Source organism: Lepus europaeus, chromosome 15, assembly GCF_033115175.1.
Source record: "Lepus europaeus isolate LE1 chromosome 15, mLepTim1.pri, whole genome shotgun sequence".
Lineage (NCBI taxonomy): Eukaryota > Metazoa > Chordata > Mammalia > Lagomorpha > Leporidae > Lepus > Lepus europaeus.
In genome coordinates, this window is record NC_084841.1 from 29,996,218 (window position 1) to 30,009,126 (window position 12,909).

General features: G+C 38.1%; 1 protein-coding gene across 1 annotated transcript in view; it reads left to right on the plus strand.

The window, feature by feature from the left end:
- Positions 1-12,909, plus strand: part of WDR70 (WD repeat domain 70) — a 300,629-nt gene that overhangs the window by 44,922 nt on the left and 242,798 nt on the right. The window contains exon 6 of the mRNA XM_062212004.1: positions 9,228-9,287. Coding sequence (XP_062067988.1) covers positions 9,228-9,287 — 60 coding nt within the window. The remainder of the gene's footprint in view (positions 1-9,227; positions 9,288-12,909) is intronic.

Below are 12,909 nucleotides of genomic sequence, written 5' to 3' on the forward strand. Positions count from 1 at the left end.
GTCTCGAACCGGCGCCCTTATGGATTGCTGGCACTTCAGGCCAGGGCGTTAACCTGCTGCGCCACAGCACCGGCCCGGAAATACAAGGGAATTTATAGTGGAAAAACCCCTTGAAAGCATGTATTGCAGTCCTACAAAGTGCACTACTCATAGTCATGGTGGTAATGTGTGTCAGGTCTTGTTGAAGCTGGATGAGGTTGGGAGAGAAAGGGACAACTAACACGATAACTTATGGACTGTGTAAAGAGGTTCCCAGTGATGTGATAGTTTTTCTTTTTTGAAGTATTGGAGTCAAATACTGTGTAAGGTGGGGGTGGCACAAACAACTGTTGTCATCCTTTGCTGTAGACATGCCATTTGAATCATTTTTACATATGTGTTCTCTTTTGATCCAACTAAAAGTCATAGAAAGTTGTCCGTAGCAGCATAGTTTTCTCTGTTTTTTAGATGTGTCAACTAAAGCTTAAAAAAGTTGTCATTTCTGGGATTGGCAGTGTGGTGCAGCAGGTTAAGCCACTGCCTGCAGTGCTGGCATCCAGCATCCCTTTTGATGCATTTAGGAGAGTGGTGGAGGATGGGCCCAAGTGCTTGAACCCCTGCACCTGGGTGAGAGAACCAGGTGAGGCTCCTGGGTTTGGCCTGGCTCATCCCTGGCTGTTGTGGCCATTTGGGGAGTGAACCAGTGGGTGGAAGATCTCTCTTGGCCTCTCTCTCTCTCTGTTAAATAATAATAATAAAAAAATTGTCATTTCTTAACAGTGGCACTATTGGCATTTTAGTACAAATACATCTTTGTTGTGAGGGGCCATCCTGGGCATGATTGGATGTTTAGCAGCTAGTATACCAATTATGACAATTAAAAATGTCTTCAGGCCTTGATAAATGTACTGTAGAAGGAAAATTGTCCCTTGCTGAGAACCACAAGCTAAGGCCATCTACTTAACAAATCAGAGAACCTGGAATTGAATGCGGGCCCCTTAACTCCAAATCCTGTACATGTGGGAGGCTGAGTAAAGCTAGTCTTCTCATTTCTTTTCCTTGCTCCACTTTCTGCTCCACAAAGCTCTCTCTCTCTGAAACTAAAGGAACAGTGGAAGATTAGCTTTTTCATGAGTTGGGATGTGTGTAATGTGGAACTCCTAGGGAGAAGTAGTGTCTCCAAAACATCTCTTGAAGATTGCCTTGAGGAGAGGCTTCAAAGTGGGGTCTGTTTCAATAGAGATTGAAGCTAGTGTGGAGACCTTTAATTGTCCATCACCAGGGCTTTTTCCTCTTTCCCTAGAAACAGAGCTGCCACAGGTTTTTGTGCATGATGAGAACAATTGGGGCCAAGGGAAGTTGGAAGATGGGCACTTCTCTGAGCTGGTGCTGGGATCACATTTGTTACTCCATTTTTATTCTCATGTTTTCTTTTACTCTCATCTACCTCAGCTGTTGGCACTGAGCAGAGGAACCACCCACCTTCTGGAGAGAGAAGGTGCTGTGTGCGACAAAAGCCTTGGTCAACTATAGCTTTCCTTACAGTTCCTGCATCTCCAGTGTTAGGTTTTTCTTTTTTCTCAAAACACAAAACATCACTTTATTCAGTTCCTTTGATATAGGCCTACTCAGAATGTTTACTTTTTCTGGTGTGAGTTGAAACACATGGTTTTTCTAGGATCTGGTGCATTTCTTCTAGGTTACAAATCCAGTGCTTTAAAGGGAAATTTAAAAGCATTAATCCAGCTTTACATACACTTTATGTGGAAGGACTGATCAACGCTACTACATCATAACCAAAGGAAAAATTTTCTTTTCTTCTGTGTTTACATTTGTTCTTATATAGGTAGTCTTTTTTTTTTAACTTTTATTTAGTAAATATAAATTTCCAAAGTACAGTTTATGGATTACAATGGCTTTTCCCCCCCATAACTTCCCTCCCACCCGCACCCCTCCCATCTCCGCTTCCTCTCCCATTGCATTCACATCAAGATTCATTTTCAATTATCTTTATATACAGAAGATAGATTTAGTATATATTAAGTAAAGATTTCATCAGTTTGCACCCACACAGAACATAAAGTGTAAAATACTGTTTCAGTACTAGTTATAGCATTAATTCACATTGGACAACACATTAAGGACAGAGATTTTCTTCCCTGTGGCTCTTCAGCTATTGTGGAAATTCTTGCTGAGTGAAGGGAGTTCAGGGTGTTTGGTTTGAAGTAGAAAGGTTAGGGTCAAGGTAGAGGAGATAGCAAAAGAGGAAAATGAGAAGGGAAGTCCATGGTAGACAGAAGAAATGTTTGAGAGTTAGGATTATTAAATGGAGTAAATTCCAGTGTGGCTGATGAATGCATACTTCCAGCAGCCTTTATTAAAAAGAATTTGAAGTTATATCCCATTGTGGTTTTGATTTGCATTTCCCTAAGATTAGTAATACTGAGAATCTTTTTTTCCCATATAATTAAGATCATTTATTTTCAATCTGCTGGTTTTTTTTATTTAATAAATACAAATTTCCAAATATTGAGAATCTTTTAATGTGCTTATTGGCCATTTATATATTGATTTTGGGAAAATGTTTATCAAGTCTTTTGCCCTTTTGAATCAAGTTGTTTCTTTTATTGAGTTGTAGCAGTTTTAAAAAATATTTTCTGGATATTAAGCCATTAGCATATTTATGATTTTCAAATATTTACCCCCTCTTTCTTTTTCCTGCCCAGCAATACAGATTCTAACAGACAGAAATACTTGAAGTTAAGAAACATCACTTCTTGTTATTCTCTCCCAGGTGCCCCACAAATTCACCTAGACAACCCCTTTTCATTTTTCCAAAGACAACTTAAATACCTTTTTTTCTAAGCAGGTCTTATCCCAGGCAGTGTTGAATAGAACACTGAACTTCTTTTTTAAAAAAGATTTATTTAGCCGGCGCCGCAGCTCACTAGGCTAATCCTGCGCCTTGCGGCGCTGGCACACCAGGTTCTAGTCCCGGTCGGAGCACCGATCCTGTCCCGGTTGCTCCTCTTCCAGGCCAGCTCTCTGCTGTGGCCAGGGAATGCAGTGGAGGATGGCCCAAGTGCTTGGGCCCTGCACCCCATGGGAGACCAGGATAGGCACCTGGCTCCTGCCATCGGATCAGCATGGTGTGCCGGCCACAGCGCGCCTACCGTGGCAGCCATTGGAGGGTGAACCAACGGCAAAGGAAGACCTTTCTCTCTGTCTCTCTCTCTCACTGTCCACTCTGCCTGTCAAAAAAAAAAAAAAAAGATTTATTTATTTATTTGAAAGAATTACAGAGCGGGGCCGGCACCGGGGCTCACTAGGCTAATCCTCTGCCTGTAGTGCTGGCACCTCGGGTCTAGTCCCAGTCGGGGCGCCTGATTCTGTCCCGGTTGCCCCTCTTCCAGGCCAGCTCTCTGCTGTGGCCAGGGAATGCAGTGGAGGATGGCCCAAGTGCTTGGGCCCTGCACCTGCATGTGAGACCAGGAGGAAGTACCTGGCTTCGGATTGGCGCAGCGCGCAGGCTGCAACACACTGGTCGTAACGGCCACTTGGGGGGTGAACCAACGGAAAAAGGAAGACCTTTCTCTCTGTCTCTCTCTCTCTCTCACTGTCTAACTCTGCCTGTCAAAAAAAAAAAAAAAAAAAAAAAAAAAGAAAGAAAAATAAAAAAATAAAAAAAAGAATTACAGAGAGAGAGAGAGAGAAAGAGAGAGATCTTACATCCATACCCTGATTTATTCCCCAAAATGGTTATAGCGGCCAGTCAGAAATCAGGAGCCAGGAACTTCATCAGGGTCTCCCATGTGGGTGTAGAGGCTCAAGGACTTGGGCCATCCTCCGCTGCCTTACCAGGTGCATTAGCAGGGAGCTTCCAGCTGGTGCTCATGTGCGATGCTGGTGTAGCAGGCAGCTTAACCTGCTATGCCAAAGTGCTGGCTTCAAGCACTGAACTTCTGTCTGCATCTAAACAGTTTCATTCACCCATTGGTTAATTGTCTGGTGAGCATATCTCTTTTATTGATTCTTCAAAACTGTTGTATTTTTTAAGGGTTATGTAGTTAAATAATAAAAGATTTTAAGTGAATGCATGATTAATAAGTGAATGAATAAATAATGAATAAATTAATATTAAGTCAGTTTTATTGGCTTTCCAGAGTTGAATTCTAATTCTGGTTGTCTGTGATCCTGTACTGATAGCTATACCTCAGTGATTTCTGGGAGAAAATAGCACTCATAACCAACCACCTTTTCTAGAAATCCTCACTCTCCTAATTTTGTAGTAGATCTTTGTTACTGGTCAACTTTGTTACTGCTTATGGTTGCATACGTATCTGTACAACTTTCTTAACCCATTGATTTTTCCTAAGAAAGGTTAGTCTTTTGATGGTATGGTGAGGATGTTCATCAGCTCATGTCATTCCTGATTTGTTTACTATTAGTGTTATTGAGGGTAGACCAAAGAGCCTAGGAAGTAATTCTTTGGTTGTTATTTAAAACAATGAAAAAACAGAAAAAAATTAAGCAAAAAAATTTTTTCCTCTTACATTAAGACTGTAGCTCTTGTTATAAATTCTAGTAATAAATTACTTCATTGAAGTCATGTAGTTTATGATGTTCCTTGGCAAGAAAATCTTGAAAATATTTTACTGTTAAGAAAATTTCACACTAAGCCATATTTCAAAAAGTCATTAGTAAAAGTTCTGGAAAAAGAACAGTCACTATACTGATACACTACTAAAAGATGTATTGCTACTATTTTAGATGATTTAGTTGTGCCAGTTATATAGGCTTTTTTTGAGTTATGGCCTACATGATTTCCAGTAAAACTTTGATTTTTAAAAATTTTTTTTTATTTTTTGACAAGCAGAGTTAGATAGTGAGAGAGAGACAGAGAGAAATTTTTTGACAAGCAGAGTTAGACAGTGAGAGAGAGACAGAGAGAAAGGTCTTCCTTCCATTGGTTCACTCCCCTAATGGCTGCCACGGTGGGCGCTGTGCCAATCCAAAGTCAGGAGCCAGGCGCTTCCTCCTGGTCTTCCACGTGGGTACAGGCTCCAACCACTTGGGCCATCCTCCACTGCCCTCCCAGGCCAGAGCAGAGAGCTGGACTGGAAGAGGAGCAACTGGGACTAGTACCCGGGACCCCAACCGGGACTAGAACCCGGGGTGCCGGTACCACAGTCGGAGGATTAGCCTAGTGAGCCATGGTGCCGGCCCAAAACTTTGATTTTAAATGTAAATGTTTATTTACACATTTAATTCACTCCTAACATAAATATTAAGTTCTGTGTTCTTGTAATTTTTTTCTTTAAATGTTAGAAATCATCTGTAAATAAGCACATTCTGCATTGAATTCAATACAATAATTTTCATCACAGTGTTTTGTGACAGCATTTCTGTATACTGAATGATGAAAAAGTAATTAATAATGAAATGAAACACAGACTGCAATAGAGTTTCTCGAAGTGAAACATTTCAACTGTTCTGGTTTTTGCAAGAGTGCTTACTGCCTGTACAGGAGTTTTCCTTGCTTATAATGCTGTCAACTGCAAAAGAGCAGTGTTTTAGATTATTCAATGCAGCAGTAGTCCAGAATTTATTGTTTTGACTTTTAAATTATTTTAGAATTTGTGTTAGAAAATTGCTGTGGCTGGAATAGATACGTGCAGTGTTTTCTACAATGCAGTAAACCATACAGTAATGTCTTTGTCTTGACATAACCTACAAATTCCCCAGCTGTTTGTTTATTTCTGTTCAGTGCCTTCTTTGTTCCTCATCTCCTTCTTCAGTAATCTGAAGCAGTAATGGTTGATAGAAACCTCTCAGCTGCAAACTGTCTAGAACAAAACTCTTGATTTCTTTATCATTGCCATGTTCAATCTAATTTTGTCTGGGATATAATAATTTTGTCTTAAAAGATTTTCACTTTTTGAAAATATTCAATTACCCCTTGCCTCTTACTTATCAGCCTGACCTGCTGTATAGCACCTGCTTTTCTTTATGGACATAACCATAAATTAAAATTCGAGGATAAATTAAAAATTACAATCTGATGTGATCAACAAAGTAGAAACTGAGCTGTTTACTCATTTCTGAAGCTTTTGTGTATATGATATGCCACTCTTGTGGGCCGGGGAGCAGAGCTAATGGATCTATACATCATCTTTGAGAAGTTTCACATTGTAATTTGGCTAGGGGGTAATGGAGAGGGAGATAGGTCACACATTGCAATGGATTGTGATAAGTTTTGTGATTTAGAGTTATTTATTTATTTGAAAGACACAGTTACAGAGAGAGGGAGGAAGAGAGAGAGAGAGAGAGAGAGAGAGAGAGAGAGAGAGGCGAGAGAGATCTATCTTCCATTCTCTGCTTCACTCCCCAAATGGCCACAACTGCTGGGGCTGGGCCAGTCTGAAACCAGGAGCCTGGAGCTTCTTCTGGGTCTCCCACGTGGGTGCGTGGGGCTGCAGCACTTGGGCTGTTTTCTGCTGCTTTTCCAGGAGCAGTATCAGTGAGCTTGATTGGAAGTGGATCAGCCGAGACACGAATTGGTACCCTTATAGGATGCTGGTGTTGCAGGTGACGGCTTTATCCTCTATGCCACAATGCTGGCCTCAAGTTTTGTGATTTAGATAAGGAAAGATTGTCATGGGAGTACATATAAGGAAATATTGAGAAATGCTTCCAGGAGCAGGTCATATCTGAATTGAGTCTTGTGCCAAGAAGAAAAGAGAAGCCTGGAGAAAGACAAGAATGATATGAACAGAGAGCTAGGAGGTAAGCACTGAAGGAAGTAATGGCAATCGTGTTTAGGAGCCTAACATGTTCCAAACTCTGTATTAAGAGCTATAAAGTACTTACTTCCCAGTAACCTTTTAGATAAATGCTGCTGTCTGTAGTGTGCAAATGAGGAAACTGAGAGTCACAACTTTGCTGAGGTCATGATGTAGTTGAGTGGAGCTAGCTTTAAAAACCCTAGCTTTTCTGGCTTTTGTCTGGGCTGTTTCTTCTCAGAAAAAGGCCTGTTGGACATGGAGGAGATAGTTACCACACTGTCGAAAGGACAGGTGTGTAGGCTGAGTTCTGAGAAGTTTCCAGGACATTAATAGTGACTTGTTACTCATTCAGTAAATATTTACTGAGATCCTCTTATGTGCCAAAGACTGTGCTAGGCGTCAGGAGCAAAGTGGTAAATACCGAACTGGTGGCTGTAGAGAATGAAAGAACGACATTGAGTCAAATTTTAATTTGAAAAAACTTATTGGAAAGGATAAGAGTGATTAAGTAGTAAATGTAGGGGAAGTCAATAGTTTTTTTTGTTTGTTTGTTTGTTTTGTTTTAATGTAAAAAGTTAAAAGGAAAACAGTATCATAGTACGCTGAAGAGAAAGAACTATAGCAGGGGAAAGGTTGAAGATGTAAGAGAAAAGAACCTTGGATCCCATATGTTTGAGTAAGTATATTGCAAGATGAGCCATGACTTTGTATTGGGCACAGAATTTCAGCATGATTACCCTGCTCTTGACTGAGCAATGAAACCTCTTCTTCAAATGATGACTGTGACCCCCTGTGTCTGATTTATGTTTGCCTCTTCATGATCCCTCGGTTATTCTATCCATTTCCCCATCACAGCATTTGTTCTATTGAATTAGACCCATTGATGTCTCTTAGGCAGAAGGATGAGTAGAGACTGTGCGTCTGATACAATTTCACTTCAGTAAGTGCTTATTGTATCAATGAATCACTGAATGATGGAGTTTCTTATTTTGATAATTTCTAAACAGCAGCTGTATTTTTTTTTTAAGTTTTAAGAGTTAAACAATACATAGTTACTCTATGAAGATTTTGTTGTCTTTTATAAATTAAGCATGTAACTGTTTAAGGTATGCCCAAGTTTAGCTAAAAGAGGACTTTTAATATTTTTCAATACTGAAAGGACCTCATTCGTTAATTTAAAGGAAATTTGTAATGATTATTTTATATATAGCTAACAATATGCTTCAAAATAAATTTTATATTAAGGTGTGGTAAAAATGATGTCCTAATTTAATTATCTTCAGTTCATGATTGTCTACTTTTTGTCAGGTTTTTCTCTAGGTAGAGAATAAGACTGAAAAATTAAAATTATAAGGTAGAGCAAAATTTTAGTTCAATTATGGTTTATTATTTATTATAAGGTGAACAATGTTTCATATACAATATTTATTTTAAACTTATCAGCAATCAAAATTGTTAGGTAGCTTTTATTTTTTATTGAATTTTTTTTTCAAATTTTTCTTTTTTTAAAATCTCATTTGAGAGACAGAGGATGAGAGAGAGAGAGAGAGAGACAGAGACAGAGAGAGCAAGCCAGCCCATCCACTGGTTCATTCCTCAAATTCCTGTGACAGCTGGAATTGAACCAAGGCTGAAGTTGGTAGCCGAGATCTCAATCCAAGTTACCCATGTGGGTGGCAGGAAGTTAATTACTTGAGCTATCACTGCTGCATTTTAGGGTCTGTGTTAGCAGTAAGCTTGAGTCAGGAGCAGGCAGTACTTTGTATTGAACCCAGGCATTCCTTTATGGAATCCAGTAACTTAACTGCTAGGCCACATGCTTGTTACTGTTAGGGCATTTTTTTTTTTTAAGGGCATTTTTAAATGCCAGTTGCAATTAGTAGTGGTTTAATCTGTTCTTTTTTAGTAGATTCTTTTTGATTTTTATTAAAGTTGTACAGTTCTTCAACCTTAGGCATCAAAGTATACTTAATTTAAACAAAGTCAAATTAATTAAATTAAATTGAAGAGAGAGTCTCCATATATTTATTTATATTTATTTATTCTGGGTTTTTTGATATCAGCTTTCAATGCTTCCTTTTGTTTCCCATGAGCTGTGATTTAAAGGGAAAATAAATCCCTAATTTCTCTTAATGATTTATATTATCAGCAACTATTGATTTTTTATGTTTGGGTTAAGTTAAAAATTCAACTTATATTTAAAAAAAATTCTTATAACCTAGGGATTTTGTTAGATTTTATTTTTGGGATTTAGGATTATATCAAGAAGAACAATTGTAGACTATCTAGAAATGCAAAAAAAAAAAAAAGATTTTCACTTTTTTTGTTGTTTTCTTTAAGGTTTTTGTGGGAAAATCTGGTGATGTGATTTTTAAAAGTTTACCTTTCCTGTGAATTTGCTGTGTAATTCTTCCTCAATACACTATTTTATTTATTTATATCATGGAACTTTTCTATTTTCAGAATCCTGTCCGAAAGATTCCTGACTCACATGAGATAACATTGAGGCATGGCACAAAAACAGTAAGTTAGTTTTTTCTCTCAATAACTGGGCTGTCATGGAAAAATGAACTAATATATTTGTGTTAAGGCTAATTACACAGTCGGTTGATATCATAAAACTATAGATATTAAAAGAACAGAAAGATTAAATTTGGTCAAAATAACCATTGCCTTTCATTTAAAATAGGAATGCTTATTGCCATTGTTTGCTTATTATACCTTCTTTTCACATTGTGACTAGAAGAAAGGAAAGAAACTCAAATACAGTTTTTTTTAATGGTGTGGAAAAACTTCTTAAATTCCTTAGACTTATTTATGCATCAGTGAAAGGCATAAGTTTGCTCATTTTAAAAAAAAATATTTTTTATTTATTTTTCCCCCCAAAGAAACCTTTTATTTAAGGAACATACACTTCGTGCATTTCATAAGTACAACTTTAGGAGTATAGTGTTTCTTCTCAACATATCTGCCCTCCCACCCATGAGTTTGTACATTTTTCAGATGAAGGTTCAGATAAGAAATTAACTTTAGAAATATCACTGTATTTTAATAGATTATATTACTTAGTATATGGATTACATTTTTATAGTTAAATTTAATTACGTTATTTCAAATTAATGTATTAGAGATATGATGGGATTATTGTATGTTATTGCAAAACCATTAAAAATGATTGACTGCATTATAAAGATGCAAATGAAATGAGAATATAAAATTATCTTTTCCCTTTCAATGGAACTACCTTTTTCTAGATGTCTGGCATGTAAAGAAGTAACAAAATTTAATCCCATGTTAAGAGGGAAAGCATCAATTGAAATAGAAGCAGAAATGACACAAATAATAAAATAAATAGATTTGGATTTGAAATATTATTATTCTCCTAAAATATTTATTTTAGGAATATTGTTTTCGTAAAAATATTTATGTTAATTACAATGAGTTTATTATTTCAAATGGAATGAAAAATAAAAATATCTTAGTTTTAATTTCTAATGGTTAATATTGATACACAAAATTCACCTAAACAGCCATTTGGGCTCATCAATAGATTTTTTCTTTTATTTTTTAAGATTTATTTATTTTTTAAGATTTATTTATTTATTCGAAAGGCAGATACAAAGAGAAAGAGAGAAAAGAGAGAGAGATATCTTCCATCCACTGGTTCACTCCCCAAATGGCTACAACAGCCAAGGCTTTGCCAAGCCAAAGCCAAGAGCCAGGAGCCAGGAGCTTCTTTTGAGTCTCCACATGGGTAGCAGGGGTCCAAGCACTTCCACTGCTTTCCCAGGCACATTAACAGATAGCTGGATTGGACGTGGAGCAGTCGGGACCCGAACTGGCACCCATATGGGATGCCGGCACTGCAGGCAGGGACTTAACCTTCTATGCCACAGTGCTGGCCCCTTACGATGTGTATACTTATTTGAAGGGCAGAGTAACAGAGAGAAGGGGAGAGACAGTGAGAGGTAGAGCTCCCTAACAGCTGGGGCTGGGATAGACTGATGTCAGGAGTCCAGAGATCCAGATGGGTCACCCATGTTGGTAGCAGGAACTGAAGTATTTGGGCCGTCATCTGCTGCCTCCCAAGCAATTCACGGGAAGCTGGCTTGGAACCAGGTAAGTGGAACTGGAAACTGCACAACAATGTATGGATCCTGGCATCCCGCGCAGCAGCTCAATACTACAGTGCCCTCCTCTGGAACATTTTTGATAACTAATTCAGGTCCTTTACCTGTTGAAAGACTTCAGATTTTCTTCATTAGCTAGCTTTGGTAGTTTTTGTGTTTCTAAGAATGTTTCCATTTTGTCTAAGTTATTTAACTGGTTGGCATACAGTTCACAGACATCCTTTATAAATCTCTTAACTTTAGTCAGGTCATAGTGAGTCTCTTTTTTATCATTTCAGACCTTAGTAAGTTTTTCTTTTTTGCTTGGCCAGTCTAGCTAAACGTTTCTCACATTTGTGGAAAACTTTAATGGTCCAACCTTTGGTTGTTTTGAGATCTTTCTTCCTTTCTTTCTTTTTTTAAAAATTTTTAATTTTTATTTTTATTTGTATTTATTTGACAGGCAGAGTGGATAGTGAGAGAGAGACAGAGAGGAAGGTCTTCCTTTGCCATTGGTTCACCCTCCAGTGGCCACTGCGGCCGGCGCATCTCGCTGATCTGAAGCCAGGAGCCAGGTGCTTCTCCAGGTCTCCCATGCGGGTGCAGGGCCCAAGCACTTGGGCCATCCTCCACTGCACTCCCGGGCCATAGCAGAGAGCTGGCCTGGAAGAGGGGCAACCGGGATAGAGTCCGGCGCCCCAACCGGGACTAGAACCCGGTGTGCCGGCGCCTCAAGGCGGAGGATTAGCCTGTTAAGCCACGGTGCCGGCCCTTTCTTCCTTTCTAACATGCATATTATTGGCCATAAATTTCTAAGCTTTTCTGTTTTTATGCATTGCTTGAATGAATAATTTACTTCTGGCAATAGCAAAAATGAATGCTGTTGGGTATCTAACAAAAAAAGACTAATATTAATAAGTGGCAATTGGGTAGGGAATTCTTCCAGCGTTTTGGATTAAAAACATTGGAAAATCAATAATGAATTGGAAAGAATTTTTACTATGGCTTCCTATGTAAGTAAAGCTTGAACTATGGTTTTGTAGCCACTCAAATTTTCTAAACATCTTTTAAATATTTTGGTGAAGAATTTATAATCATGGAATAAAATGTTAAGTATCCATACATTTACATAGTTAATATACTGTTGGATCATTTGAATGGCCTTGTGATAGATTAACATCTAAAGCTTTTTAAAAGAAGGAGAGAGTAATAAAAATTCTTTTAATAAAAAGGTCAAAGCTGAAAATGTTTATGCTGTTTCTCAGGTTGATAGAGGAGTCTTATTTTTACGTGATCTGACATTTTGTATAGTAAAAATTAAAAGAAACAGTTTAAGATATTCAGAGTACTTGTATTTACTTTGCTGTAGATTTTACCATCTTCTGCTCTGAGCTAGGAGAGTAGTCTGCTTTGTATTTATTCTGTTGTTCTTTTTTGATATAGGGGAATTTATCTCATATTTGTCAGGCTGCATCATTCCTTGTGTTATGTAAGGTTATAGAAATTTCAGTCCGTAGAAATAAATTTTTAATATAAAATATTCTTTAAAGTTACCTTTCATTTTACTCAAAATAATCTTTGGTGACTTTTTAAAGATACCTTTAAAATTTGTTAATATATAGACAACAGACAGTTAAGCTGCCTTAAAAGGTTTCTTCAAGATTGTGTATTTTTTTTTTTTTTGGACAGGCAGAGTGGACAGTGAGAGAGAGAGACAGAAAGGTCTTCCTTTTGCCATTGGTTCACCCTCCAATGGCGCCGCGGCCGCGGCCGGTGCGCTGTGACCAATGCACCACGCTAATCCGATGGCAGGAGCCAGGTGCTTATCCTGGTCTCCCATCAAGATTGTGTATTGAGATAGACAAATTACAGTGATGTGTCACAGTGGTGAGGGAACATTCTGAGAAATGCATTGTTAGGGATTTCATTGTTTTGTGAACATGGTACAGTACACGATCATAAGCTTCCATGGTGTGACTTTGGCTGTTCAGTTGTAGCTCCTTGCACTTAGGCTACAACCTGGATAGCTTGACACT